At 41.3% G+C, this 27,076-nt stretch overlaps 1 protein-coding gene across 1 annotated transcript in view; it reads left to right on the plus strand.

Moving 5' to 3' along the window:
• Positions 1-21,737, plus strand: part of ccdc88b (coiled-coil domain containing 88B) — a 42,227-nt gene extending 20,490 nt beyond the window's left edge. The window contains exons 16-28 of the mRNA XM_070913207.1: positions 979-1,158; positions 3,127-3,467; positions 3,648-3,807; positions 4,809-5,201; positions 7,000-7,161; positions 7,725-8,002; positions 8,227-8,370; positions 10,172-10,358; positions 12,536-12,681; positions 16,586-16,693; positions 18,407-18,558; positions 20,804-21,148; positions 21,558-21,737. Coding sequence (XP_070769308.1) covers positions 979-1,158; positions 3,127-3,467; positions 3,648-3,807; positions 4,809-5,201; positions 7,000-7,161; positions 7,725-8,002; positions 8,227-8,370; positions 10,172-10,358; positions 12,536-12,681; positions 16,586-16,693; positions 18,407-18,558; positions 20,804-21,148; positions 21,558-21,595 — 2,634 coding nt within the window. The 3' untranslated portion in view covers positions 21,596-21,737. The remainder of the gene's footprint in view (positions 1-978; positions 1,159-3,126; positions 3,468-3,647; positions 3,808-4,808; positions 5,202-6,999; positions 7,162-7,724; positions 8,003-8,226; positions 8,371-10,171; positions 10,359-12,535; positions 12,682-16,585; positions 16,694-18,406; positions 18,559-20,803; positions 21,149-21,557) is intronic.
• The last annotated feature ends 5,339 nt before the right edge of the window (positions 21,738-27,076 follow it).

A 27,076-nucleotide genomic window follows, 5' to 3' on the forward strand; every position in this document is an offset into this window, starting at 1 on the left:
CTCATGTATGGGTCTGTATTTTCTACTATATCCTAGGATAATGTTATTTCGTACTGATTATGGAGAAAATAGAGACTTCTGAGGCACTTATGTGACAGTTATTTAGTTAAAAGTGTTTTGGTTCAGGCTGAAATATCACAGCAATTTGAGGTCCTCAGACAATGAAGCCTACTGACTTTTCCTCTGTCATCCAAGTTTTCCCTCATCCACTAAAATATTTCAAAACCTACCAGATGGATTGGAACTAAGTTTTTTACATTCATGGTTCCCAAACAATGAATCATAGTGACTTTTCCTCTAGAGCCACCATGAGGCTCACATTTGTAGTTTTGAGCGAGGTCCCCTCAGGATGAACTATGAGAACTTTGGTGATCCCTTGACTTCTTGATCATCATGTTTTGTCCAACACCTGCAAAACGACATTCCCATCAGCCTCAGCTGTACTTTGTGTTTAGTGCTAATCAGCTAATATTAGCATGCCAACATGTGAACCTAAGATGGAAAACATGGAATACATTACACCTGCTAAACATCAGAATGTCAGTGAGCACTTAAGCATGCTAATGTTAGCATTTAGCTCAAAGTACCACTGTGCATTAGTTCGGCCTCACAGAGCTGCTAGCATAGCTGTGGACTCTCAACCTAGTTGAACTGTACTCCTGCCTGTAGACAAATTTCAGATGTTTGCATGTTCAGCTGGCCTGCTGTGCATTGTCAAAAGGCTCTTTAGGTGATGCTATTTATTTGAATTAATTAATTGGAAGTTTACCAATTGAACTCTCTCTCCATTTCTCTATAATAAGCTCCAAATTATAGGAAACTATGTGACCCATATGATAAAACTTTATCCATCAAGTGAAATGTTGTAATGAAATGAAATGTAAAATGTTTACTTCCAGTATAAGTGGATGCGCATGTATGTACAGATGTCTGTTTGAATAGATTCCACAGCTCAACATCCTGCCGTCGTTCCCTCAGGTTCTTCAGTCGGAGGGTCTAGTTATGGAGGAGGAGCTGTGCCGCCTGCGGAGCCAAACGGAGCTCCACAGGATGCAGACCACGGTCATCGCCACCCTGGAGGGAGAGCGGGCCGCGCTGGAGAGAGACAGGGACACGCTACGCAGCACCGTGGACGCCCTGCGCACCGCCCAGCGCAAGGTTGAAGAGTACACATGCACACACACACACACACACACACACACACACATACACACATACACACACGTGCAGCTGTGACACCAAACATTTTCATGACCACGGCAGATGTCATTTTACTTGAGGGAAGAGAAAAAGAAATGCAGAAACCAAATGAAAAGGAGTTTTATGATGTAAGAAACACAAATCCTCAGTGACAAAAACTCATTCAATGTTTAACAGCTGATCTTATTATTCTGTAATCTCTTTAAATAATTACTTGGTTACATTAATTTCATTACATTAGATAGGGGCTCTACTTGGCAAACACATGTCTTTTGTCTTGCGTCTATATCTGAAATCTAATTATATTATTGCGTGGAGGAATTGTTCAGCTGGAGGTGGATTTGACAGCGTGAAGTGAAACGGATGATTCAAGCTGCTGTCTGAGAGTGAAACTGCATGTTTTTATACAACCAGCATTGAGAGAGCGAGTCTGTTTTGACCTGCAAAGTTCACATATTGGCAAGAAACTCATCCACACTCAGAGGAGAGATTTGGTGTTTTGGTACATGTTTTCATTTAGAGCATTTCCCTAGATAGATGTAGGTTCAAGGGAAAAAAAAACAACCCAAAAATGAAGGATGTAGACATCTTTGAGATTTTTCAAAAAACAAAAAACAAATGTGATGCAGAATACTGTGTTTAATGTGCTATTTGCAGTAAAATTGGGAGACATCAGAGAAATTGCAAGCTAAGGAAAAGAGCAGTGCTAAGTCAGCATTAAAGAAATACCATAAAAGGGGTTCATGAATACCTCCCATTCAGAGAGAGTCGTACATAATCCGTCTTCTGATGTTGTAATACCATATTGCCCATCCTCTTTTTATGAAGAGAAGATCCAGTCTTTGTTGTCTTTGTTGTTGTACCTGTACGTCTACTACTATCCCAACATTATTGTAAATATTTTGTAAATACACGCAGTATTGGCTGAGAAAATACCTTTTTTTTTTACAGTGAAGTTCAGACCTGTTTCAACTGTCTACATGCATTCTGCCATGACGCCATCCAGCTACATGGTCCCATGGAATTGGATTCAATACATGCAGTCGTTAGCATGTAATAGAATTACAACAACAACCCTGGATACTGTTTTATTGAGCTAATATATGCCAGAGCAATACTGTTCATTACAGCACATCAAACGATATTTCGACATAGATAACTTTGAAAAACAGTGGAGTATTCCTAAAACAACAATCCACTCTCTAAATGAGGACGTACTGACATATCATTTTGGTTTAGTTTCCAGTTCTGTTTGAAGTAGACTTTGTATTCTGACCACCAGAATGAGAAGCGAAGACACTGAATTTAATGAGATTATAACAGTGCGTGTTAAATGAAACATGAAGTGCACTCTGCTTCTTTCAGCTGTACGAGTGAAAAACACCCAAATAGGAAATTACAACTCATCTACGTCCTCTTTCTCCCCTTTGCTCCTTTGTTGTTGTGCGACTTTTCTAAACTACTCTGTATTGAAACAAAACCAAAAACGTTGTGTTGATTTGGTCATTTCATTTGGTGATTTCATGCAGAATTCTTGGAAATGTTGCAAAAGATTGATTGAATTTTCTGCCACTTTATACTTCTACTTCACTGCAATTCAGAGGGTAATGAATACATTTTGCTAATAACACTTAAGTGATATTTTTAATGCAAGACTGCTTCATAGTGCTACTAAAAAACTGAAACAAAAAAACTAATTAAAAAGTAATTTCTCACCCACAAGTTACATAAGGAAAGAACAAGGAGGAGAGTCCAAAGCCTATTTCAGTTTGTCTTTCATATGTTGTCTGTTGTGACCCGTCTGTCTCTTTTGTTATTTGCCACTCTGCATGGGCATTTCCCCTCTGGGCATTAATAGATGTATCTAATCTTAAGTGGCCAGTAAGAATCAAACAGCATTAATACTCCATCTTGTCTCTTTATCAGGGTGACCAGTTGGAGCTCACCGTTCAGACTCTCAGGGCGGAGCTGGAACGTCAAGGTCGGAGTCTGGAGACCTCTCGTCGTAGGGAGGTGGAGCTGGAGGCAGAGCTCCGCGAGGCCACCTTGGAGGCTGAATCGCTGGCCCGGGCGCGAGACCAGGCGCTGCTGGAGGCCTCGAGGCTGGAGCAGGAGAAGGAGGTGTGTCAGTCGGAGCTGGACGGCCAACGGAAGGAGGGGAGGCAGAGAGAGAGGGAGGCGGCGAGGCTGAGGCAGCAGCTGGAGAGCACGACCCTGGCCCTGGAGCACAGTAACCAGAGAGCTCGGGCTCTGGACGCTGAACACAGGTACACACACTTCTGTTCACACACTTAACCTCGATCATGAGCCGAGGAAGCAATTAACTTAACAAGGCATCAGAGGGAGCTCCATGGCTGCACCGTGCATTTATCTATAATGTCAACTCTATCTTCATTCAACCTGTGTCTCACCTGTGTGTGTGTGTGTGTGTGTGTGTGTGTGTGCAGGCATGTGTGTCAGCAACTGTCTGAGTCCAAGGAGCTCTGCATTCGGCTGCAGGACCTGGAGCAGAAGCTCAGCACTCGATTAGCCAGCACGGAGGAGGGTAAACAGCAGCTGCAGGAGCAGTACGCAGACGCTCAGGCCAAGATTAGCTCACTGTCCCAGGTGTGTGCGAGTGTGTGTGTGGGCATGTGACGTGGTAGTTTAGTCACAGACAGTAATCACTGCTGCAGGGATGCAGTGGACACAAACTCAAGCTCAGCTTTCTTACAGCAGAAATTAAATATAAACACAGATTTGTTCTTGTGACTTAAATTCATAGATATAATAGTTCATTCTATGATGTTTGGATGTCTGTACTGAATAATAATCCAGTGTGTGTTCAGTATACTCAAAGAATGCAATTTGCATACCAAATTTGCTGGATTGTTCAGTGTGTTGTTGATGGACACTATTGTCCCTCAGTGCAATGGGAAAATATGAGAAATGGAGACTCTGCTGACGGAGATAAAAAATAAAATAAAACACAATAACTGTGTCCAAAACTACTACTTATTTACTATGTAGGGCACAATATTTACTCCGTGAAAGTGTGAGATGTGTGCACTGTGTAGTGCCTCCAAGAATTCCCACAACAGAACAAAAAAAGCAGCGTCCACAGCATGTACACAACTTTCTGCTATCAATCCCCAAAATGCAATGCGTATTTTATAGATGCAAGAATTACACGTCTCTACACATGTCAGTGATGATGCAAAATAATGATGATTAGTAAGTGTCCAAAATTTCAGTTTACTTCACACATGAATAAAACAAACAAACAAATAAAAACGTATTTATGAAGAAAATTAGCTTTCTTCTTGTTAAGTTGAATTGGCTTCAGTTTCATTGAAACCTGTCAGGGCAGTGAAGTTAGTATACTTTCATTTCTTGTCTACTAACTGCTAACTTCTAATGTAGTATACTGTGAATGTTAGTAGATTGTACTTACTGCATAACATTAGTATGCACTATACGTATGGACAAACTTTTCTGAGTAAAAGTAATTCAGTTCAGAGTTGCACTTTTGATTTGTGTGATGAAGATGATAGACTGTTTGCCACCGTTTTATTTCCCACAGATTATAATCTTGAGCGCTGCATTGCCCCTTATCTCTCTCTTATCAGGACCTATCCAGTGAGCAGGCACATTCTCAGGAGCTGTCCACTGAGGTCGAACGTCTGAGCCGGAAGCTACAAAAAGCAGAGGCTGAACTAAAGACGACGACCGATTCTCTCAACCAATCGCAGGAGAGAATAGAGTCGCTCTCCCAGAGCCTCAAGAAAAGTGAATCTCTTCTCCAGTTGGAAAAGAGAAGAGGAAGCGCGGAGGTGGACGTTGCGTCTAATTCAAATTCAGACTCCTCAAACGAAACTCACGTTTGTCAGACACACGCCCAGGAGATGACGTCACATCTGGATCAATCCCCTGAAGCCGGCAAAGGTCGTGACCTTTCCATGGCCCCTGATGGTGCCGCAGGAGAGACGGAGAACGAGAGGTTGATAGGGCTGGAAAAAGAGGTGTGTATCTGCATTTGAATATATTTCTGTGAATGATGTGTGTGTGTGTGTGTGTGTGTGTGTGTGTGTGTGTGTGTGTGTGTGTGTGTGTGTGTGTGTGTGAGCCTTTGAATCTAATTTACAGCATGTCTGTGTGGTTCAGTGCAGCTTCTGTGTGATGGAGATGATTTATATTATGTTGAAATTTTTGCTCTAGGGATGCTTCACGACTATCAACTCACAGTAGGCCTCCACTTCCCCGAGTGCAGCACTTTATTTTCAGAACTACCGCTTTATCTCTGCTCATCAGTTTTTATAATGTCACCTCGGCTACTGTTAATCTTCCTTATCTCTGCTGCTCTCGTGTTGTAGCTCTTACTCTTTCTCTCACACACACACACACACACACACACTCACACACACAGAGACACACACATAAACTCTTAACATCAAGCTGTAAGGGGCAGCTCCAGCACCGCCAAGGTCGGGAAATTCATTCAGTGCATTGCTCAGTAGATATGGCAGTGCGTTAACGCTGTCAGGATTTAAAGTTTTAGATTAGGATAGATGAAGCAAGGCTCTAACACCTTTTTGAGTTCCTGGTCACACCCCTATGTATGTGCAGGTACACTTGTTGATACATTGCTCAGTGGTGGAAGAAGTACTCAGATCTTTACTCAAGTAAAAGTACCAGTACAACAATGTAAGAATACTCTATAAGAAGTAAAACTCTTGCATTCAAAATGTTACATAAGTAAAAGTTCTGAAATATTACCAGTTAAAGTACTCATTCTGCAGAAAGGATGATTAGATGATTGATATGAGAGGGAAGACAAAAAAAGAAAGTCCTTCTACACAAACTTTTTTCATATCTTTGCTTTTTTGTGATATATTGGATAATTTCACCTCTTTTAGGCCTCAAACTGTTATTTTTATGAAACCAACAACTCATCGCTTTTTTGTAAGACGTCACAAGGCAACGATGTCGGGAACCACTGGTTTAATCTTTAATAATGTATTGTATTTTATAAGCTCTTGATATGTTTCAATGTAAAATCTTAAACTGAAAAGTAACTGATAACTAAAACGTCAAAATAAAGGTAGTGGAGTAAAAGCTACAGTATTTTCCCTCTGAAATAGTAGTACAAGTACCTCAAAATTATACTTAAGTACAGTACTGGAATAAATATACATAATTACTTTCCACTACTGACTTTGGCAGGATGAACGGTACAGTAGCAGGAAATCTAAAAGAGCCAGTGAGAAGAAATCCCCCGTGTAGCAGCATGATTCAGTCAGGTGCTGGTGGGAAATGTGAAAAAATCCAAAATGAAAACTAAAAGCTGCCAAACACCAAAACTGAGCTCCAGACCTGAAATGTGTTGTCGTTGTGCCAGAAAAATGTTCAAATAAATTCACATTGTTTGGTGGGTGTAGAGCGACGTTTTTGTGCACTGCAGTCTCATTTTAATTTAGGATAAAAACACCAGATTTCTAACCTATCCACCACAATGCCCAATCAACACACTCCTTTATTTATCAGAGCAGATTGCACCGTCGAGTCACAACTAAGTGTGCAGATTCTGTACAGATTCCACTCAATGAAATCTTTACATTTCCGCAAAAACACTGGAAGATTTCCATCTCTGTATTTGTAGATTGAAACAAATGTCATTTAAATGTCACCTGCAGATTCAGTCAAAACATAATATAGATGTTTTGAGCGGTGTGTGACATAAAAATGCAGCACAGTCTGTGACGCAGCTGCTACTGTACACGGCTGTGGACGCTCTCCCAATATGACATTTCTCTCCCTCAGAAAGCGGCGGTGGTTGCAGGACAGGAGGCTTTGCTGTCGCGGCTGTCCCAGTCCCAGGAGGCGTGTGAGCACCTTAAGGAGCAGCTGGAGGCTCTCCGGCGGCACTCCCTCAGCCTGCAGGACTCCTGCACCAGACTACAGACACTGAACACCCAGCTACAGGTGACCAAACTCACAGATTTATTATGGCTGAATTTATTTGTTCAACTTTCACACTTTCACATTGTTTTTAACCATTTAGTCCATCAAAATTAAAGCTATTGATCATGAGACCCTTGCAATGAATTTGGACGTTGGAATTGGTTTGTTGGTCGGTCCATGAAATGTGGTTCAGACATTCATGTCTCTCTCAGGATGAATTGTAAAAACTTTGGCGATCCCTTCACTTTTCACCTAGCGCCATCATCAGGTCAAACTTTTAATTTGTACAACACTTTGGTTCATGACCAAAAACCTGAAAAACGAACAATATTCCCATCAGCCTCACCTGGAATTTGTTAGCATGCCGACATTTAGCTCAAAGCAGAAAGCACCTGGATCATTTTTTTGACAAGGCTTCTGTCTTGAAAATGACCAAAAAGATAATATTAATGTAATTTTTCATAGTGCTAGCAGTGGTATATTAAAACTTAATGCTGGGGTTGTTGGCTTTCTGTTTGACCCCTACAATGTAGGCACAGACATTATCTCTCTGTTTTATACCAAATGCACAAAAACACACACAGGTGGAGCAAGCATCCCTGAGCTCCCAGCATGCAACAGTGGTGGCGCGCTGCAGTGGGAGCGAGGCCCGGTGTGCGGCTCTGGAGGCTGAGTCCAAGGTGTGGGCGCGAGAGCGAGAGGAGTCAGTGGCCAGGATGGAGGCTCTGAGGCGGGACCACGACCGCATGATGGCGCTGCAGCAGCGGCAGGAGGTGGAGCTGGAGGAGCTGCTGGACAAACACTCTCAGCTGAGGAGCAACACCCGCAGCCTGGAGGCCCAGCACAGGGAACTGGAGGCCAGGTACAAACACACTGTCTGCATTACATTAGACCCTTTGATTAACTGAAAAATTTGAAAATGTGTGTTGAGAATTTTGAGTCATTTTCTATACTTGTGAGGGCTTTTAGTTGTCTCAAGAACACTCAAATCCACTAACACAACCTGCATCACACGCTCTCTTTCTGTCATACATTTTAAGTCCTATTTTGTTTTGTTGGGGTGAATGTTGTGTTTGCAATCTGAAGGTACAAGGAGCTCCTGGACGGTAAAACCCAGCTGGAGGAGAGAGAGCAGGAGATGAAGATGGAGAGACAGGAGATGGAAGCAGAGGCCCAGAGGAGACTGGAGAGAGAACGAGAGCTGGAGAGGCTGAAAGAAGACAATGAGAGGTAACGAATGCGCTCACCAGTCAGCTTCTTCAGCATCACATTCATGAGATCTCATCATCCTTTCACTCCTCTCCTCTCACTGGCTGCATGTTGAGCAGCAGCTTTAATGCTTCTATATGAAGCACAGCAACTCAGGGACTGCTTTGAATGCAAAGCAGCACAGAAATATAAGGCATCAAAAAACAGCATTGGGAATAAATGTTGAAAATATACATTTGTTTTAATATTTCCCACAAAAGCAGAACATTGAAGGCTTTTGGCCTCACCAAAATAATTCATCTTAGAGGTTTATTTACAGTCTTACCTCAGATTTATTACATGTTTTCTTGGTCGCATCTGCGTGTATTTAAGCCTCAGACCAGTCGCACTGAAATCTGAGGCTGCTTCTGATTAAATTATATCTTCGGGGTGGTGGGTGTATAATGATGATGATCATCATCTGACGATACTTGTGTGCCATAATTAGTTAATCAACCAGGTTTTCATCATCATATTGATGCAATTTATTACTGACTGTCTCAAATGATGGGTTGCCAAGCTGGAAACACTAAAAATACTATTAGAATATAAAATAAGCATGTCCATGCATTTAAAAAAGCATCTTAAACCTGTTTAGTAATGTAGTATTTTAACTGAATCAAATGACAGAGTGAAAGGGGTCGCTCATGGTGATGAACTTACAGAGAATAATCACTTGAATCTGCAGCTCTCCTCGGCTTTACAAAACTTCATAGTGAGTTTCAGCTCATTGTTTAGCTGTCCGGCAACAACTTTACTGTTGTGGTTCACTCTCATGGCTCTCATAGCGTAGTTTTCGGCCGCAGCAGGCCGCTGTTTTTAGAGAATAGCTCTTAAAAACCCACCGTACACGTCCTGCTCAGCAGCAAACAGCAGACAGCAGACAGACACAGTTAGCGACTATTTGGTGAACATTTAGCAGCTAAAGAGCCAGATATTTCCAAGTTGGTAGAGACCAAAAATAGAGCTAAAAGAGAGTAAATATTGGACTTACATTCACCAGGTGGCCAGAAATACGACTCTAAATGAATAATAATGTTGCTCTGTAACTGCTGAATGTGCAATTACGCCATGTAAGTTAATATAATAATGATAACAATATGTCAATAGGACATGTGTACATGTTTCTGCTGCCCCCAAGTGGCCAAAGAAAACTGTTATTGCAGGTTTAAGAAAAATTGTCAAAAACTAGTTCCAGCTTCTCAAATGTGAATATTATCTGGTGTTTTTGTCCTCTAGGATTGTAACTTTATCATATTTGGATTTTGGACTGTTGGTCAGACAAGACATTTGAAGATGTCATCGTGGGACTTGAATATATTTGTTAGTTACAGCTCTAAAGGATAGTGGCTGATTTGTTTAATACTGAGCCATGCATGCTGTCCACTGGTTCAGTTTCAACTTGAAAAGTTTAATTCCAAAACACTTTGAATCCACATTGGGAACATAAAATCTCTAATGTTTATTACTGAATATTACCAAATATCCCCCACAGTAATCATTAAGAGTTTCATTTCATCTCATTACAAAATGAAGCACAGATGATTGCGTACCTCTATCATGCTACTATTTTGTAAGCAATGGTCTAAAACCACTGATAATTTGTTTTTCAATCGTTTTTCTGACAACGATGTCTATTTATCTATTGGTTGTTTTCTGGCTTTGTGAGGACTCATCATGTTGTGTAAAAATATAATAATGAGCTTCAGTTAGAGAGCACTTACCACAGCACTTTACAGGACACATAATAGTGACAGCGATGAGTAAAGCTTGTGTGTTGCAGGCTGCAGGCCCAGCAGAAGGAGTGGTTGGCGTCGCAGGCGGAGCTGCTGGCTCAGGGCTCGGTGCTGAGGGGGGAGCTGAGCACCTCCCAGCTGGAGCGGACGCGGCTGGAGGGGGAACTCAGCGCCCTGCGGGAAACCAACCAGAGCCTGGACCTCAGCAACGCCCGCCTCACCAGCCAGTATCAGGTATTAACCAGACACACACATACACACTCGGAAATGTATGTACACACCTGCAGGTACACACAGGTGTTTTGTATTCAAGCTGCCAGTCGACCATTGACATGCAAAAAAGGGATTTAGTGCTTCACAGCGGAGACACTCAGGTACATTACCCTCTTGAAATAAAAAAACGAATTTATTTAAAGCATTATTGGGCAATTAAACAAAATTCATTAGGAAGTCATTGCAGCTTTTAGAGAGTAATTTACATAGTTGTGGTCAGGTGGGAACAACTATCATATTATCAGTGGGGAACATGAGTGGCTGATTTCTAATACTTGGTATGAAGCCAATTTCAGCTTTACATATCAGACAAAATGATATATTGGTCCAAACAAATAGTAGCTAATAAGGAGAAGGGGCATCTTTGCCTTCAGAACAGTATTGCTGTCAAACACCCAATGAATATAAGCAGGAAAGTTTCCAGTCGTTTGAGGGATGAAACAGGTGGAAATTGACTTCCTGTAAAGAGTTAAGAAGTCAACCAGCAGATGTTATGTTCTGCCGCTTCATCCAGTTGTCATTTTGTACAAGATGAAACAGATACACAAAAATCACTGCAGGATTCAAGATACATATAGACCAGTCTGTTTTCTGGATCGCTGTTAGACCACATCCACAGTTTCCAGTTAGGACAATATCAACCTTTAAAGGAATAGTTGGAGAGTTAGATACGACTCTCATGTCTGTATGGTAAATATATAGCTGGAGCCAGGTTAGATTAGCTTAGCATAAAGACTGGAAACAGGGGGAAACAGCTAGCCTGGCTCTGTCCAAAGGTAACAAACTCCACCTGGCAGCACCTCTAAAGCTCACTAATTAACACATTATATCTCATTGTTTTGGTTTCACGGGAAGTTTACCCCCCTCTGCTTTCAGGCTTTGTGCTAAGCTAATTGCTAATCACCAGCTGGCAGTAGCTTCATATTTACAGTACAGGTAGGTGGTATCAATCTTCTCCTCTAACTCTCGGCAAGAAAGCGAATGAATTTACTCCCCAAAATGTGGAACTAATAATTTAAATGACTAACTAGTAGCAGATTAATGCTAAAAAAATGAAACATGCCTGCCATGTCTGATTAGACTAATTTGTCACAAATTACACTATTTCTTGCCCCATCATTTCTTTGTCTACTCAGGTTAAATTGTCCCTGAATTCAAAACAAAAATGATGAAGTATCAGTATTCCCGTGTGCCTCACTGGAAACCTTATTCAGCCCCCCATCATGTTATACTGTAGGTAGTTAGATTTAGATCCTGGGGATCAGACACACAAGCCTCATTATACTGTCCTGCATGGGAAATGGAGATGTGGAGAGGTGGCAACTCTTCCCTTTGAAAACGTAAAAGTTCAGTTTGGAGTCCGTGTGGTCTCGCAATTAACCTGTTGCTGCTGTGCTAACTGGTGGAGCTCGATTGGACACAAATAATTGGAAACAGATTCACAAATAGGTAATTAGGAGAGATGTTCCACAAAGTCTTGACTTATGTAATCCTGCCTAATAAGATTTTACAATAAGGTTGTGGTTTGAAAGCATTGAGTTTTCTCAGCTTAAACATAATTTTTCACTGCTTGCTTTGTAGTTGTGCTTGATATGCTAGATGATATGGTTTTGTGCATCAGTCTTGGATGTTAACTCTGCCTTAAAAAGCATCTTTATGAAACTCTCAAGGCTCCAGTTTTGTCCAGAAAGCTTCAAAGAGCAGCTGAATGAATTCTTTGGTCCTTTGTGAGCCTGTAGTTGGCAGTTATGCGCCTTTCAGTCAGGCAGTGTTGGTGAGCTCTGACCTCTTGCTTTATTAAACAAGTTTGCAGTTTTTTTTGACCAGTGCCCCAGCAAGTCAGTCACCAACTGCTGGGTCTCTCTGTGCCTATTTCAGTTGCCTTTCATTCCTATGCACACTATAAAAGTCTCGATGCCCTTATACATTTGCTTTTCTTGTCTACTCTGGTCATTACTAACACACATATTCACACACTGTCTTAGGAATATATTCATAGCTCGGCACACGTTATCAGGCATGCTTGTATAGACTGATTAGGCTATGAGGTACGCATACAGAGACAAAAACTACATATTTTGATCTCACTAAACTATTTATTTTGATTGACATTTACTGTCTTGTATGTGTGTGTGTAGCTGTTGACCCAGCTGAAGGGGAACATGGAGGAGGAGAACCGACAGTTAGCGGAGCAGAACCAGAGTCTGCTGAAGGAGAACCGGGCCTTACTGGAGCAGAGCCTGGAGCGCCGTGACCAGCACTATTCACAGCAGAGGGAGTACCAGTCAGTACACACACTCACACGCATACGCAATCAGGATAATTTGTTTTTGCAGGGAAAACAGGAGCGGATTGAAGAGGAAATCAGGCTTCCTCACAACAAAGCACCTTAACGCTTTTGTTCAAATTATAACAAGCAGGAGCAAACATCATGCAAAGTGTATTGTTAACATTTCTAACTTTGTAGGCGGTAACCCAGTCTGCATTTATATCCAGCACATAAAAGCACTCGTGTAAAGGTTTGAGACTGTGAGACGACAATTTCACAGTCCAACAACACTCAGCAGTCGTCCTTTTAAATGACTAATAGACTGGTAACAGATTAATCCAGAACTAATAGTGAGCATGCAGAGCTGGCTTCACCCTTTAAGTCTAATGAGCCAAATTTCTCTTAAGCTACAAAATGTCTTTCTGTAGTTTAATTTTTAAGCTTTATTTCTTGAAAAGATCATTTTTGTCCACACCGGTTTTAAATTACTGTCACTGTTAACATTTCACATTTCCAAGTGTTTCACGGCACATTTTAGTTCAGCACTCTGCCATGCGAGGCCTGTAGCGCCTTACACAGGTAACAATGGTGTCTATTACAACTGCATGTTAAACAGCCGCACATTGTTCAGACCCGCAGAAATGTATTCACATTTTTAGTCCATATCATCACAGTTATCATCATAAAAGAGAGAGAAATCACACTGAATTACAGAGAGAGAAGCCCAGCGTGTGCTGGAATAATGGGATAAACAGGACAGTGTACAAGATGGAAGGATGGATCCTGGGTTTGACTAATAAGAGACATATATTGTGTTCCAGCTTTGGAACAAACAGACAAAGAATATGTGTAATCTTTATATATATGATTGACATACAATGGAAACATTTTTTAGGGTAACATTTAGAGTGCTGAAAATTAAAGGTGCCCTGTGGAGTAGGATGCTTTGCAAATGTATTCTGAGTAAGGAATTGCATTCAACTCATTTGTTAGGCTTTAAGGGTGCACACAATGAGATTTGGTGAGAAATTATAAATGTAAACAAAACTTTTTTTGAAGAAAACTCTGCAGGGTACCTTTAACAAGATAGGGGTTCTGCGGATCCAACGTCATAGGCTAACTGTGCGCTATGATATTTTTTATCTGAAGCCATGTCTTAACACCTGAACATTAGGAACACAGAGGGAGGAGTAAAGGCTGCTCTAATCAATATTTTTATAATAACAATAGATCAAATGACTACATATACAGAGTCGTCACCAAACTGTGCAGATCCCCTCAGCTCTACAGGGCAATTTAGCATCTTTCAGTCCATTGTTTTGGATATTCAGACTTCCAAAAAGCAAGCTAGATGTTTCAGATATTTACATATATCTATATCTATATATGTATATATATAATAAATATTATATTGAAACACATAATAGAGTGCTGTGTTTTAGACATTAATTAGTATTCAGAGTAATTGGGGCTCTTAAAACCACTTCTGAGTACAAAGCTTTCTAAAAGCTTTAACCGAAACCTCACCAGATTCCCTGATCAGTCAGGTATTATCATCCCAAGGTCTGAAGTTCTGAACCAAAGGCATGCTGTGCATTTTTAGAGCAGTTTATTTAAACTGGAGTGTTTATTCCTGTAGTTCAGGTTATTTGAGCAGGAAATGCAGGTCTCTCTCCTGAGCCAAGTAAACTGTGGTGTGGCTCATTAGGGATGAGAACGTAATCCAAACTAACACCAGGATACATGTCCAAATAGGGTATCAGGAGTGGAAGGGGTCGGATGTTATTATCTCATAGCCAGCAGTTTATATTGCTTAGAAAAACAGGAATTAAAAAATGAGGTGAAGGCAAACTGAGTCTGACTCATATTCAGCTTCGTCTTTGTGTTCCTCAGAGGAACGAAGAGCAAAGACAAGTTCATCGTGAAAAGATAAAAGACTTAACAGTCCAATGAATGTGCTTCATATTAGTCCATGTGATGTGATATTACATGTGTGAGTAAACAGGCTAAATACAAAAAAGCACCATATATCACATGTCCAGTCTGGTTAAGATTTATAAAATGTAGTTGTAAGATAAACTACCTCATAAACATAAATATTTTCTTTAGTAAAAGCATATTTAGAGACTCCATACACTTCACTGCCTCTCACTCAGTCTCATCTCTTTATTTTCACTGTCTGAAAAAATCTAAGTAAGACCTTGGAAAGTGCAAAGGACAGTTTAGATTGTTTGATTTACAAAATCACTTTTGTTGTGAGCGACGCCGAGCAAATGATGCAGCGGCTTTGCCCTTCCAAACTAATGTTGGGGAAAATGTTGTGAATTCAGTGAGCAAACATGTGGAGAGGACTCATAAGGTTTCATAAAATAAATCGAACTGGCCTTCAAGAGTGCTTCATCAAACTCTAAATGTATTTAATAAATTTGATACTGCTTTGCTGCAAGCAAGATGCCGTGGTTTGTAGTTGATACACACACTGAAGTAGGAGGATTTGAAGATGTAACCAGAAGCGTTGGCCACATTATTGAATTAGAAAACATCAAATAAGAATTAATATAACAACATAAAGAGTCTATAGCCATGCCAGTGTCTCTGTGGGCCACAGTGGTGCTTTGAGCTAAATATTAACGTCAGCATGCTAACATGCTTATGCTAAGCAGCTATAAAGTTCACCATGTTCACCATCTTAGTTTAGCGTGTTAGCATTTGCTAATTAGCACTAAACACAAAGTACAGCAGAGGCTGATGGGAATGTCATTAATCTTGCAGGTGTTTTGTTACAAACAAAAGTCAAGGGAGTTTTTATAATTCATCCTGAGGGGAGAAAGAATGTCTGTATCAAATTTAATGGCAGAAATGTCTCGACAACTATTGGATGGATTCCAATAGTTGTCGAGACATTTCTCTCAAAACCACAGATGTGAACCTCATGGTGGCGTGAGAGGAAAAGTCAAGGGATCACCAAACTCTAGACTTCATCCTCTGGGGATCATGAGTATTTGTACAAAATTACAATAAAACAATCCATCTAATAGTTGTTGACATATTTTAGTCCGCACCAAATATTAGTCCGACTAACAGACTGACATCTGCCATCGATAGATCCATGCTGCTAGCTGGGCTAAAAACAACACATATAAGAGATTTAATGCAGAAGTAAAACAGTACCATGACATGTTGCTTGTGTATTACTGAAAAGTCACATTCACCATAAGAAGATGTGTTTTTTGTTTTATAGCAACATAATCCTGTATGTATAACAGGAGCTCGGCTTTCCATGACTTCCATGACATTTCAGTCTGGACCAAAGTGGTGGACTGACTGAACGACCGACCAACCGACATTGCCACCACCAGATTCACGCCGCTAGCATGGCTATTAATGTACATAGACCTTGACTCTGACCGTTGCTCATTTCTAATAACCTTCCTGATCTTTTCCGCTCACAGCTGAGCGTCAGTAAACGACGGTCAGCTCACACTGTCAGCGACTTTGTGCTCAGTATTTTTACTCTGAGCTGTCTTTCAATTAGCGGAGGTTTGCTGAGCGTGCAGGCTATTTTGTCAGTGCTGTCCTGCTTTATGTTTGTTCACACCGCAGCTTGAACCCTGAACCCTCATGTGCTGCCTGCTGCTCGCCGGCAGCACATGAACATTAACGTCCACATACGGTCTCCTCTCTGATCTGCTGGTTTAAAAAGAGCACAGCAGGCTCCATTTCTCAGCAGTGAGTTTAGAGCAATGGGCTGATTCAATCACTATCAGCCACGTTACATACACACTTCCAGAATAATCCCATCTATGCGCACTGATAATGAATGCATGAAATGAATCAAACAGACTCTTCCTACTCAGTTTTTTCCCCTTCATCCTCCGCTCAGCTGCTTTGTTCTGACGCTTCATGTGTTTTCCTTCAGGGAGAAGCTGAGCGAGCTCCGTCGGGAGAAGCAGAAGTTGGTGGAGAAGATCATGGATCAGTATAGAGTCCTCGAGCCCAGCATGCAGTCTCCTGCCAGCAAGGCCAAGTACTGTATAGAAATGCATCTCTACCTTTACACCGAGCTGCCAGTTTATTAGTTAACTACACCTGAGCACCTCAATACAATATCCCTGCAGAAGGAAAATGTTTATACAGAACATTTCATACATGAAGACAATTCAAAGTGCTTTACACAAAGAAAAAGAAATACAGCACAAGACATTAAAACACGATACAAAACATTTAAAAGGAATTAGAAAGTGTACACATAAATATAAATTAGTTCAGGAAGTAGGTGCAAGGCGGATAATGATGAAATGGAAGTTGAAATATTTAACCTGTATTTTATGGTAGATATATCAATAAATTATAGATGCTTATAATATTATGGTATCAGAACGTCTTGCATGGTGCCAACAAAAACTAAACATTATAAACTTTACAAATATAGGATTTATAGCAGGACTATTGTATTGGACTGTATGAATATGCACTGTGTCTCTTTTTCATCACTAATTACTTTTTGTTAATTTGAATGAGGCACATTGCCATATTGATATTTTAGTTACTCTTGAAAGCATGAATGAACTGAGCTGCACTACAGAAACACAAAAAAATGTCAATACTTCATTACGTTTAGTCGGAACAAGTATCATTACCCTACTGTTTCGACCCACAGAGAAATGCTGCGGATTAGCAGTTTTTTCTAGCGATGGGCTCCCTCAAGCTCACCTTGTAGTCTGAGAATGTTTGGGTTCACAAGTCATCGTTAAGTCGGGCCTCAAGCTGGGTTTAGGTTGTATTCCTACATTTGCACTTTGTACACAGAATTTGTTCTGAAAGATGTTGAGGTTTTAATAGTTTTAGAGCAGCATTTGAGAGTACAGTGAATGTTTGTATGATCCTTTTGATGAAATCTTCTATTATATATTATTGTTTATTATGGTAACAGAAGTGAGCCCCCCCCCCACTCACACACACACACACACACACACACACACACACAGGGATGATGACTTATTCTCTATATCAGGAGGAGATTAACACTTATCTCTTTTGATATACAGTTTTGTCCCTCGCATTGTGTTTTCTATTATCCCTAAAACTCTGGTTTCTTAAGGTGTGTGTATCATGACCAAAACTAGGAGGATGGCCTCTCTCTGCTCCTCAACAAGAAGACCAATACCATTCTATAGAAAGAGGAGGGTACCACTCCTCCTTAATAAGAAATAAAATAGTAAACTGTGGTCATAGTGTTGAGATTTGCTTTATTGTTGTTGTCACTTTAGCAGAACGCCCAATTCAGCCCCAAGTGCACCTGTCTTGCATTCGACAGCTGGCGAGCATTTTGTACCATAAATTAAATTTAATGATTAGTATTGTTGCGTACAAATTGTTTTTTTTCACAGTGTTACAAATTAATATGGTAATGACATTTTAATTATAACATTTCCGAATTGATTTTCTTGATGTCACGTTACAAAGTGCTTTCTTTGGCATAATAAATGATGGTTGACACCTTGAGGAACATTTTGTTCTCATTTTTTTTTTTTTATGTCAGAAAACAAACACAATGCATTTTTTGTGAACTAGATGCAGCCGTCGTGACACTTGGCATCCTCCTACTGTTGTCTGGAAAATCAGAGAGACACACACACACACACACACACACACACACACACACACACACACACACACACACAGAGTCTCTCAGCTCATCCCTCTTTGTAAATGGTCCCTGTCCTCTGTGTCCTCATAGGAAATCTAACTGGATTGCAGACAGGATGAAGAAGCTAATCAAACCCCGGGGAGGAGGAAGAGAGGGACGCGCCCTCTTCACTGCCGCGGGCAGCGTGGAAAACCTGGCCGACAGCAGTGAATTTACATCAGACGCACACACACCTCAGCTTGGTGAGACCACACACACACACACACACACACACACACACACACAAACACACAAACACCAACCGAATGGTTTCCACAAAGATATGCTCACATGCTCACCCCATCAAGCGAAGCTACAGGCATGCATACAAATCATCTCATGACTACCAAGTGTGGTCAGCATTGATACCACTCTCTTCTCCTTAGATCTCTCCCTGCAGAGTGCCAAGACTTACTGAGGCTGGCTTTCTCTGCTAACCACATGTTGAAAGGAAAAGATTCGCGAGGCTTCATTCTCTTTTTATACACCTTGACTGTTGAATGCTTTCACTGTCTGAGAGAGGGGGAAAAACTCTCTGCAGACATTTTCAAAGCCAAGATTTAAGCCCCAACCTGCATTCATGCTTTTTTTCTCTCTTTCTTTTCGACATACTGTTGTTGTCCCCAGTTAATTTTATTTTGCCTCGCATTGTGTTTTCTATTATCCCCCCTTAAAACCCTGCTTTCTTAAACTGTGTGTCAGGATCAAAACTGGGAGGCCCGGCTCTTTCTTCTCCTCGACAAGAAGACTGATGGTTTTTATTGAGCCTGTATCTCAGAGAGACATTCGATCTCTATAGTACACACCATGTGGAAGAAGCAGAAAATCACTCCAAAACATGATGCATTAGCAAACACGGTATATAACAGTAAAATAATTCAAATCCCAGTTTAATTGCTCTAAATTAATTAGATGATTGATGGATGATTGTTTGAGCTAGCCAAGACATTTTCCACAAACTTCACTCCTTCCTATCTTCTATGTTTGTGGTGACATTTCCCACAACACACACATTTAACCCTGAAACTAACCTGCTTTATGGCCGGTTAACTTGACCTTTACCACTGGTCTCAGGTCAGTTTTCAGGCTGCAGCTGGTGATACAACTCTCTGAACAGACTGCACCACAGCAGTTCTATTAGTTCTCATTAAACTAAAGCTATACGTCAGAATTTATGTATAATTTCCATTGAGTTATTGTGATATAATCTACTGTCAAATAGGTTAGGATTGCCTTTTTGAATATAAAGTTCAGGCTTCTATCCATGTTAAGCTCTTTTGTAATTATGTGGTTTTAGATTTTCTAGAAAATGTATTTTATTACATTATTTATGTAATTTAATATACTTAGAATTACAATTTAAACAACAGTCATTTTAACAAATTTTAGCTAATTTTCACCATTATAATTGTTCAGTATCATGATAATAATTCTCATTTTAAATGCCAAACTGTGTGAGAAAAAACACGGTACTGAACGCTGCACACTGTCAGCACTGAATTTATTGAAAAAGCCGATCAGGCATTAAACTCACTCAGCCCGTAGCTCGAGTATAAAGATGTTCATTTTGTGAGTTTAATGCGTTGAATGTTGCTTTTTCAATAATGTTAGTGCTGACAGTGTGCAGTTCTCTACCTTTGTTTTGCATTTCTTCACTCTCCTGTGCACTCGTTGACCAGTTGTGCATTAGACAATATTTATCTAAAATGCCATAAAGGCAAAGTGAAATTAAATTTGAATTAAATTATGAAAAGAGGTTGCTACATTTAAAATATATCCCTATATTGATTCATCTGCGGAGGAATTACAGTTTACAAATGCATGGATAAATTCTCAACATTAACTAAACTACATGACAAATTACATTACAGATTGTTTCTATCTACTGCTTATAATTGCTAAGTTTAAAATAAAGGGTAAAGCACTTAAGGTACAGTGCTTTTCTACTTCAGCAGAACGAAGCGCTTCACAATGCTTCTCATTCACAGACTCACAAACAGATGGTTGGCTGAGCTGCCTCACTATCAGGAGAAATTCTTGTGGTTTAATCTGTTGCTCAAGGTGTTGCTCGACATTTGGATTAGGATGAACCGGGAATTGAACCACTCACCCACCACCTGAGCCCTGAGTCATTTATTTCTGCACCTGCCATAGTCAGAGTCCCTGAAACTGCATTTGCACTGGAAGAAAAGTTCTTATGTACCTTCCTGGTTTGTGCCGTGAAGAAATCGGGCCGATTTGTCCGACCTGGTGGCGCACAGTGAAAGATTTAGCATAGAAGAAGACAGATGTACATTAATTATACTCTTATCTCAGAATGAATGGACCAGTGATTTACTGATCAAAATGTTATCACCTATAACATTACCACCATGGCCTTTGTATAAACATGGGATTTAAGTAATGATAACCATTTCTCAACCTTGAATTAATTTCATACTGTTTCAGACCCCCGCAGTGCTCCAGTCTCCCCCTCTCCCTTGAGAAAAGCTGCGTCCCAGACAGAGCCGGACATCTCGGTTCCCGGGACTCCAGTCACGCGCACCGGCTCCGGGGGCCGCCGTAAACTGGGATCCCGTCACGGCTGGGGGCTGGGGTTGGCCAGAGGAGGCTCTGGAGTTTCCCAATCCTTCAGTCCCGGTGACCACAAATCACCGCCCCGCCTGCGGCTGCGCTCCAGCCAGAACACCTCCACTGTGCTCTGGGAGGGAGAGAGAAGCGAAACAAACACACCCCAGGCAGCAGACGCACCACTGACCAGTCAGGAGAGTGTCGGGGAGGATGAAGGCAGAAGTGAGGAGGAGAAAGTGGAATGAGGAAGAGTGTGTCGATGTCTGTAGACTTTCAGAAATGTCCACCCTAACAAGTCATTTAGTCTGATTTTCCTTAAAAGAAGGAAAACAGCAGAATAAGTCAGATAACGGTGACATTTTTTGAAAGAATTGTTCATTTATTTAAAAAATAAATACATGACTTGTTCAGGTGGATAGTTAAAAGTGTTTGCGAGTAGGCTATGTGTACAACATTGTGAAATGTCTATGGGGTAACAAGTTAAATGTAATGCTGAATAAAAATTGGACTGCAAAGTAAAACTGTGCCCAGAGAGTGGCCATTACATCTACAATCACTCAAAATAGAGCTAATATTCTGTTTAATAAAACATGCAAGAGCCTGTTAGACTGTGATCTTCTCTGCCTTCCAGACAATCAACACTCCAGCGACGACACCGCAGCGGCCTGAGAAACAACTTCAGTCGACTGTCTCATATTTTGTGCTCCCGGCAAACAGTTTTGATGCAGATTTTTGTATGTCTGACTATTTTAAATATGAGATCCTTCTAGTATTTTTGAATACATGAATTAATAAATCCTTCTGACAATGATTTCCAGTGATACTAAGTTATGAACTACCTCTCTAGTATGGAGCCCCGAAACTGACCAAATTAAGTAAAACGTTAATTGACAAGTCAAAAATAAAACTGAATACGTCCCTTCATAATATTGTTATTTTTCCATTACCACAATCAGGTTATAAGTTACATTAATACTTGATTAATTGTTCTATATTTATCTTTCACTAGCTCATTCAACTCCTGTTTTCTCCATGCAATATTTGCATTACCTTGGCTTCTTTTAATATAGCCACGATCATGGCTAACCAAGTAATTTTTGTGCTTGACCCTAACCACACCTTGAACACAGAAGGAAAACACGACATGTATTGCTGTGACTTGTTGGTAGCATCAGAGCAGTTAAGAGGACTGTGCCAGCTAGCTCAACTGACAACCCCGTTAGCTAAACACACCGAGCACCAGCCTTTTCTGCTAATGTTTAGCTTCCTTTCTGAAGCTAACTTTAGTCATAAAACTACAGCAGCCAGTCCACATAATGTTAATCACCCATATACTGAACTGTATACTGCTGTAGCATCACAGTATGAACTCTTGTAACAGTAGCTAAGGTGTTAGCTAAGTTAGCTAAGTAATGCTACTAGGAAGTTCACAAACACTGTGCTTTTATAACATCTTCATCTTCAAATGTGTGTCTTGTCTTCATCAAAAACTGACTGATCAGGGTTAAAAAAAAAAAAAAGTATCTATTTTTCTTTTTACACATTTTAATTATTCACTAACAATATTACTTATTTATGTTTTCAGCTTTATCTTTTGACTGCTGAATTACATATACATATATGTATATACATATATACATATTACATATATGTAGTTCAGCGTAGGAAGAAATACCCGAGTGGAGCAGAAATGCTAGAAGTAAAAGCCCTCATATGCAAATTTCACTTAAGCATTAAAGTTCAGTGCCAGAAGAGCTTCATCTTGTCTTCCATAAACCTTTACAGGATTAACTAAACATGTTCAGTGTTCCTGCTGTTCCTTCTGATCACCTCCTCTTTAACTTGGCCCACTCAAAAGTAAAAAAAGTATCACTTTTAAGGGCTGATCACATATTCTGTAAGACATGCTTCAAGGTAAAAAGGAGACGCTGTTAGATATCAGGTACTCATAAAATGTTGAATATTACCACTGAAACAAGGTGAACCAAAAGCATAAAAATCTCTGGAATGGCATACTTAATGTAATAAAGGTGCCACAAAAAATGCATTTAAGATTAGAAAATGATTAAGTCATCTGCAATCCAGTTTGAGGCATCACTCTTGAGTGTTGGATTGATGCAGTAAGCAAAATAAATACAAAAATCTAATGATAAACCTCCTTGTAACCCCTGGATGTGATCTGTGCACAGCGGGATAAACATGGAGAAACCCCACCATCTGGCTCACATATGGTTGAAAATCCCATTTCCTTTTAGGGCTCCCGTGTAAATCCAGTCATTGATCTGATGGCAAATGATCTGAACTAGTGCTTTAATGAGAATCCTCCTTAACTCCTTTCACTGTTGCACCAAATGGTGTCAGTGTAGAGCTGGCCAGGCCTCCGCCAGCAGACAGACAGACTGACGGATGAAGAGGGGGGAATTAGCATGCAAGCTTTCCTAAATGAGCAGACCTGAGAGTTCATCATGAAGCTAAAAGGGCCCTCTTATAAGACAGGCAGCTTCCAAAGAGCTTCTGCCTCCCAGATTAGGACGAGGACACGTCAGCATTTCCGGTAGGGGTTGTTTTTGAGTGTGTGTGTTCAGAAGACAACACTGAGGATAATGGCAGGCTGTAGCTCTTTCTCTCCATCCAGCCCTCCCCAAACACACATCCTGAATTATGATTTGCAAATGACAAATGGATCGCTAATACAATTCATGAATTATGTAGTTGTCATGGTGACATTAATCAAAAAGCAGGCCCCTTCTCTCGGCTCCGAACATTGTGTTTGTGGAATTGAGATGCATGACGGGGGCTGCACACCGAGCCGCCTGAGTGAGCGCAGGGCAAAGCGATAGCAAGATATTGGTTCTGCCAGTCACTCAGAGGCTTATTATGAGTGCAATGCAACAATCACACGCCCTCAGGCACACAGACAGACAGCACCCACAGACAAAAAGTGAAGGGTGAGACTTTAAATTCTCCACAGAGGAGCCTTGTGGTTACGCACACAGCAAGAGCATTCACAGGTTGCTTTTTGTCATTTATAAACCGTCCGTGCATTATCAAGAAATTCTTAAAGAGGGGCACTCAAAGGAGGATGAATAAAACAACAAGAATGTAATTTGTTTGCAACTTGACCCTTGTTTATTCAGCAGGATCTCTCACTGAAATAAACTATTTTGAAGGAAGGCTTTATCCCTGTGAGCATAACAAGCAGCAGCAGCAACACAAAATCAGTCAAAAAAGAGAAAAGCCTCGGAGGAAATAATGAAATAGCGAGAGAGATTTCTTGGCACAAAATGAGTGATTAAGTGCCATCTCCACCCCTGATTCCTAAAGCGATGAATGATGGATGGTTGCCTGGGTTGACATCACGGTTGGATCTCGAGAGTCTGCTCAGCTGCTTAATTATTGAGCACCTGAGGGGTGTAACACTATCGGTGAACATCACTTTTTCACCCCTCCTTGTCAGTGTTTTTGGCCTTCCTCCTCTAGAAAAGACCTCCCCTCGCTCTTTAAATACTTATCTTTCTACTTCCTCTTTCTTAATCTCTTTTTTCTTACCAAGAGGACTCTCTCCACCTCTGTGGCCCATGTGTCTTTCCTCACCACCCCCCCTCCACCCATTTACCTCCAGTCCTTGTCTGAGCGATCAAATTTTAATGACTGTGTCTTACTAAAGAGCCTCCAGTGACCAAAAACTTCACTTAAACCACTTAGTCCACTAACTGAACAGGCAAGGCATCCTAAATACTTAGAGGTGCATTAGAGTTTTGTTTAGCCCTGCTTTTCGCCTCTGAGATGAATCTGTGAAACTATCAACTGAATCCAAATCAAGCAGGGTTTTTTTCGTCTCTTCCCAGGCTCGTTTCTGCGGTCTGGCCGATTTAGAAATCAGCGCACACCATAGAAACTTCACTTTGGGTTAATAAAAAGTTGTAATTCATGGATTGTTGTTGGGCATTTTTCTCCCAGCAGTGGCCCCCCGGTTGGGCAGGCACCGAGACAAGAGAGCGGCGGGGTGATCTTTGATCAAGAAGTGGTGGTGTAATTCAATTAATTATATTTTTGCTCCAGGCAACAGAAGTCGGGGAGGGGGATCATTGAGAGGGAACACAATACAACTAGGTGGAAAAATAACAAGTCAGTGTGTGCACACACACCGACTGACCCTGCAACCTCGCCTCCTCACAAAACTGTCAAAATCTCCGTGCTTTCAGCGGGCTTTTACTCAATGAGGTTAGCCCAAAGGTGAGTCTGTTCATCTATAACTTCCCTCCCTCTGCCTCCATCCATCCCCCCATCCCTTCATCTTTACCCCACTCTCCCCTCTCTCTTTTATTTCATCCTCTCTCTATGCTTCGTTCAGGATCGTTCCTCCTCTCCTAACAGTGTGTCCCTGCTGCTCCCCTCCCTCCTCCTCCTCCTCCTCCTCCCTCATACACTCCCTTTCTCTCCCCTAGTGTATTAAGGGGCTTTGACGCTCTCAGTAAAAGCTGATTTATTCTCTTGGTGATATCGATCGGTTTCTGCATTAAAGATTATAATTCATTACCCCGGCCCCTTTTAATACATTAAACACTCAAAATAAAAATAAAATAACCCCCCCAACCCCTCCCCTTCCCCAACCCAGACTCCCCCGTGTCCCGAGGGTGCGGGAAAACACTCTTGTCGAGACGTCCGGCCTGTCGTCCTGGGCCCCAGAGCTCTACCTGTGTGTGTGTGTCTCACTGACTCACAGACACTGAGCTACTCACACGCACACACTCTGATACAGTTTCAAACACAGGCAATACACACTGTCACGAACACACAATGACAAATCACTGACATCAGTGGCCAAAACAGTGAACAATAGATAGATTGATAGAGATATAACAATTCACCATTTCAGTGATTTATAAAGAAAAAAAATACAAAAAATTATCTGGTTCCAGTTTCTCAAGCGTGATTATTTGTTGCTTTTCTGTGTAAACTGATGGTCGGACGAAGACATCAACTCAGGCTTTGAGAAGTTCTGACGAGCTTGTTGTTTCATGTTGCTTCATGTTGTTAGCACTGAGGCGATGTCGGCCTGTGAAATATCTCAACATCTGCTGAATGGATTGGTTTAAAATGTGTCCAGACATGAGTGAGTCTCAGATGATTAATCCAAATGACTTCGATAATTCCCTGACTTTTACTCCATCGACTACTCCATCACCCAGCAGGGTGACATTTGTGGGTTTCAGTGAAATGTCTCAACCAACTATTGGAGGCCACCACATTCATGTCCCCTTCAAGATTACTTGCAATAACTTTGGTGCTCCTTTAACTTTTGTTTGTAGCACCATCATCAAGACAAACTAGATAGATAGATAGATGGATAGATGGATAGATGGATAGATAGATAGATAGATAGATCATCACTCATCATTTACATAAATTTCCTGAGTGCGCGGCAGAAATCACCGCCTTCACGTGACTCCACAGATGCGTTGGCCACAACAGGATACAGCTTCCTTCCAGGCAGGTCAAGTTAAAGATTTGTGTACCTCCTACGTACGCTCCCCTGTTAGTCAATACGGCCGGCCTCTGTGGGATAGTAAGGATTTAAGAAGCGCCATGTGTCCCCCTATTGATTTTACCCCAAATGGCTGCACCAATTCCCTGCACAAAACAAGATTGCCCTTCCCCATCGTCTTGACAGATTGATTTTGTATCTCAGCCGCGAGGACCTGAGGAGCAATCCCTCTGATTCTGCCTCCTTGCACTGTCACTCTGATGGACAATTTCCCTCTCCATCCTTACCTCTCCCGTCTCTCCTCTTTCTCCTTCCATTAAAGGACTCTTCTACCTCTAAGCTCTAACTTCTCTCTGTCCGGCCCCCCCCCCCCCCCCCCCCGCCCCTCCTACTCCTCCTCCGTCTCCCCCCCTCTGCCTCTCTTTCCCTCTGACAGGCTTTCAGACAGTAAATCAGAGACATTGATCCAGCGCAGCGCCCAAGTGTCCTGGATTCTGCTAAAGAGCCATTTTCATTTCACAAGCAGTTTACTGGCCTCGCTACCCCCCACCCGTAAACATCGCCCTCCTCCCTCTTCTCTCGCTCTCTCCATCATGGCCTCATCCATACACATCACCCATCTCACCTAACTGCCACGTCCTCATCCTCTCTGAGTGCCGGCC

Source organism: Enoplosus armatus, chromosome 10 (genome assembly GCF_043641665.1).
Source record: "Enoplosus armatus isolate fEnoArm2 chromosome 10, fEnoArm2.hap1, whole genome shotgun sequence".
Classification (NCBI taxonomy): domain Eukaryota; kingdom Metazoa; phylum Chordata; class Actinopteri; order Centrarchiformes; family Enoplosidae; genus Enoplosus; species Enoplosus armatus.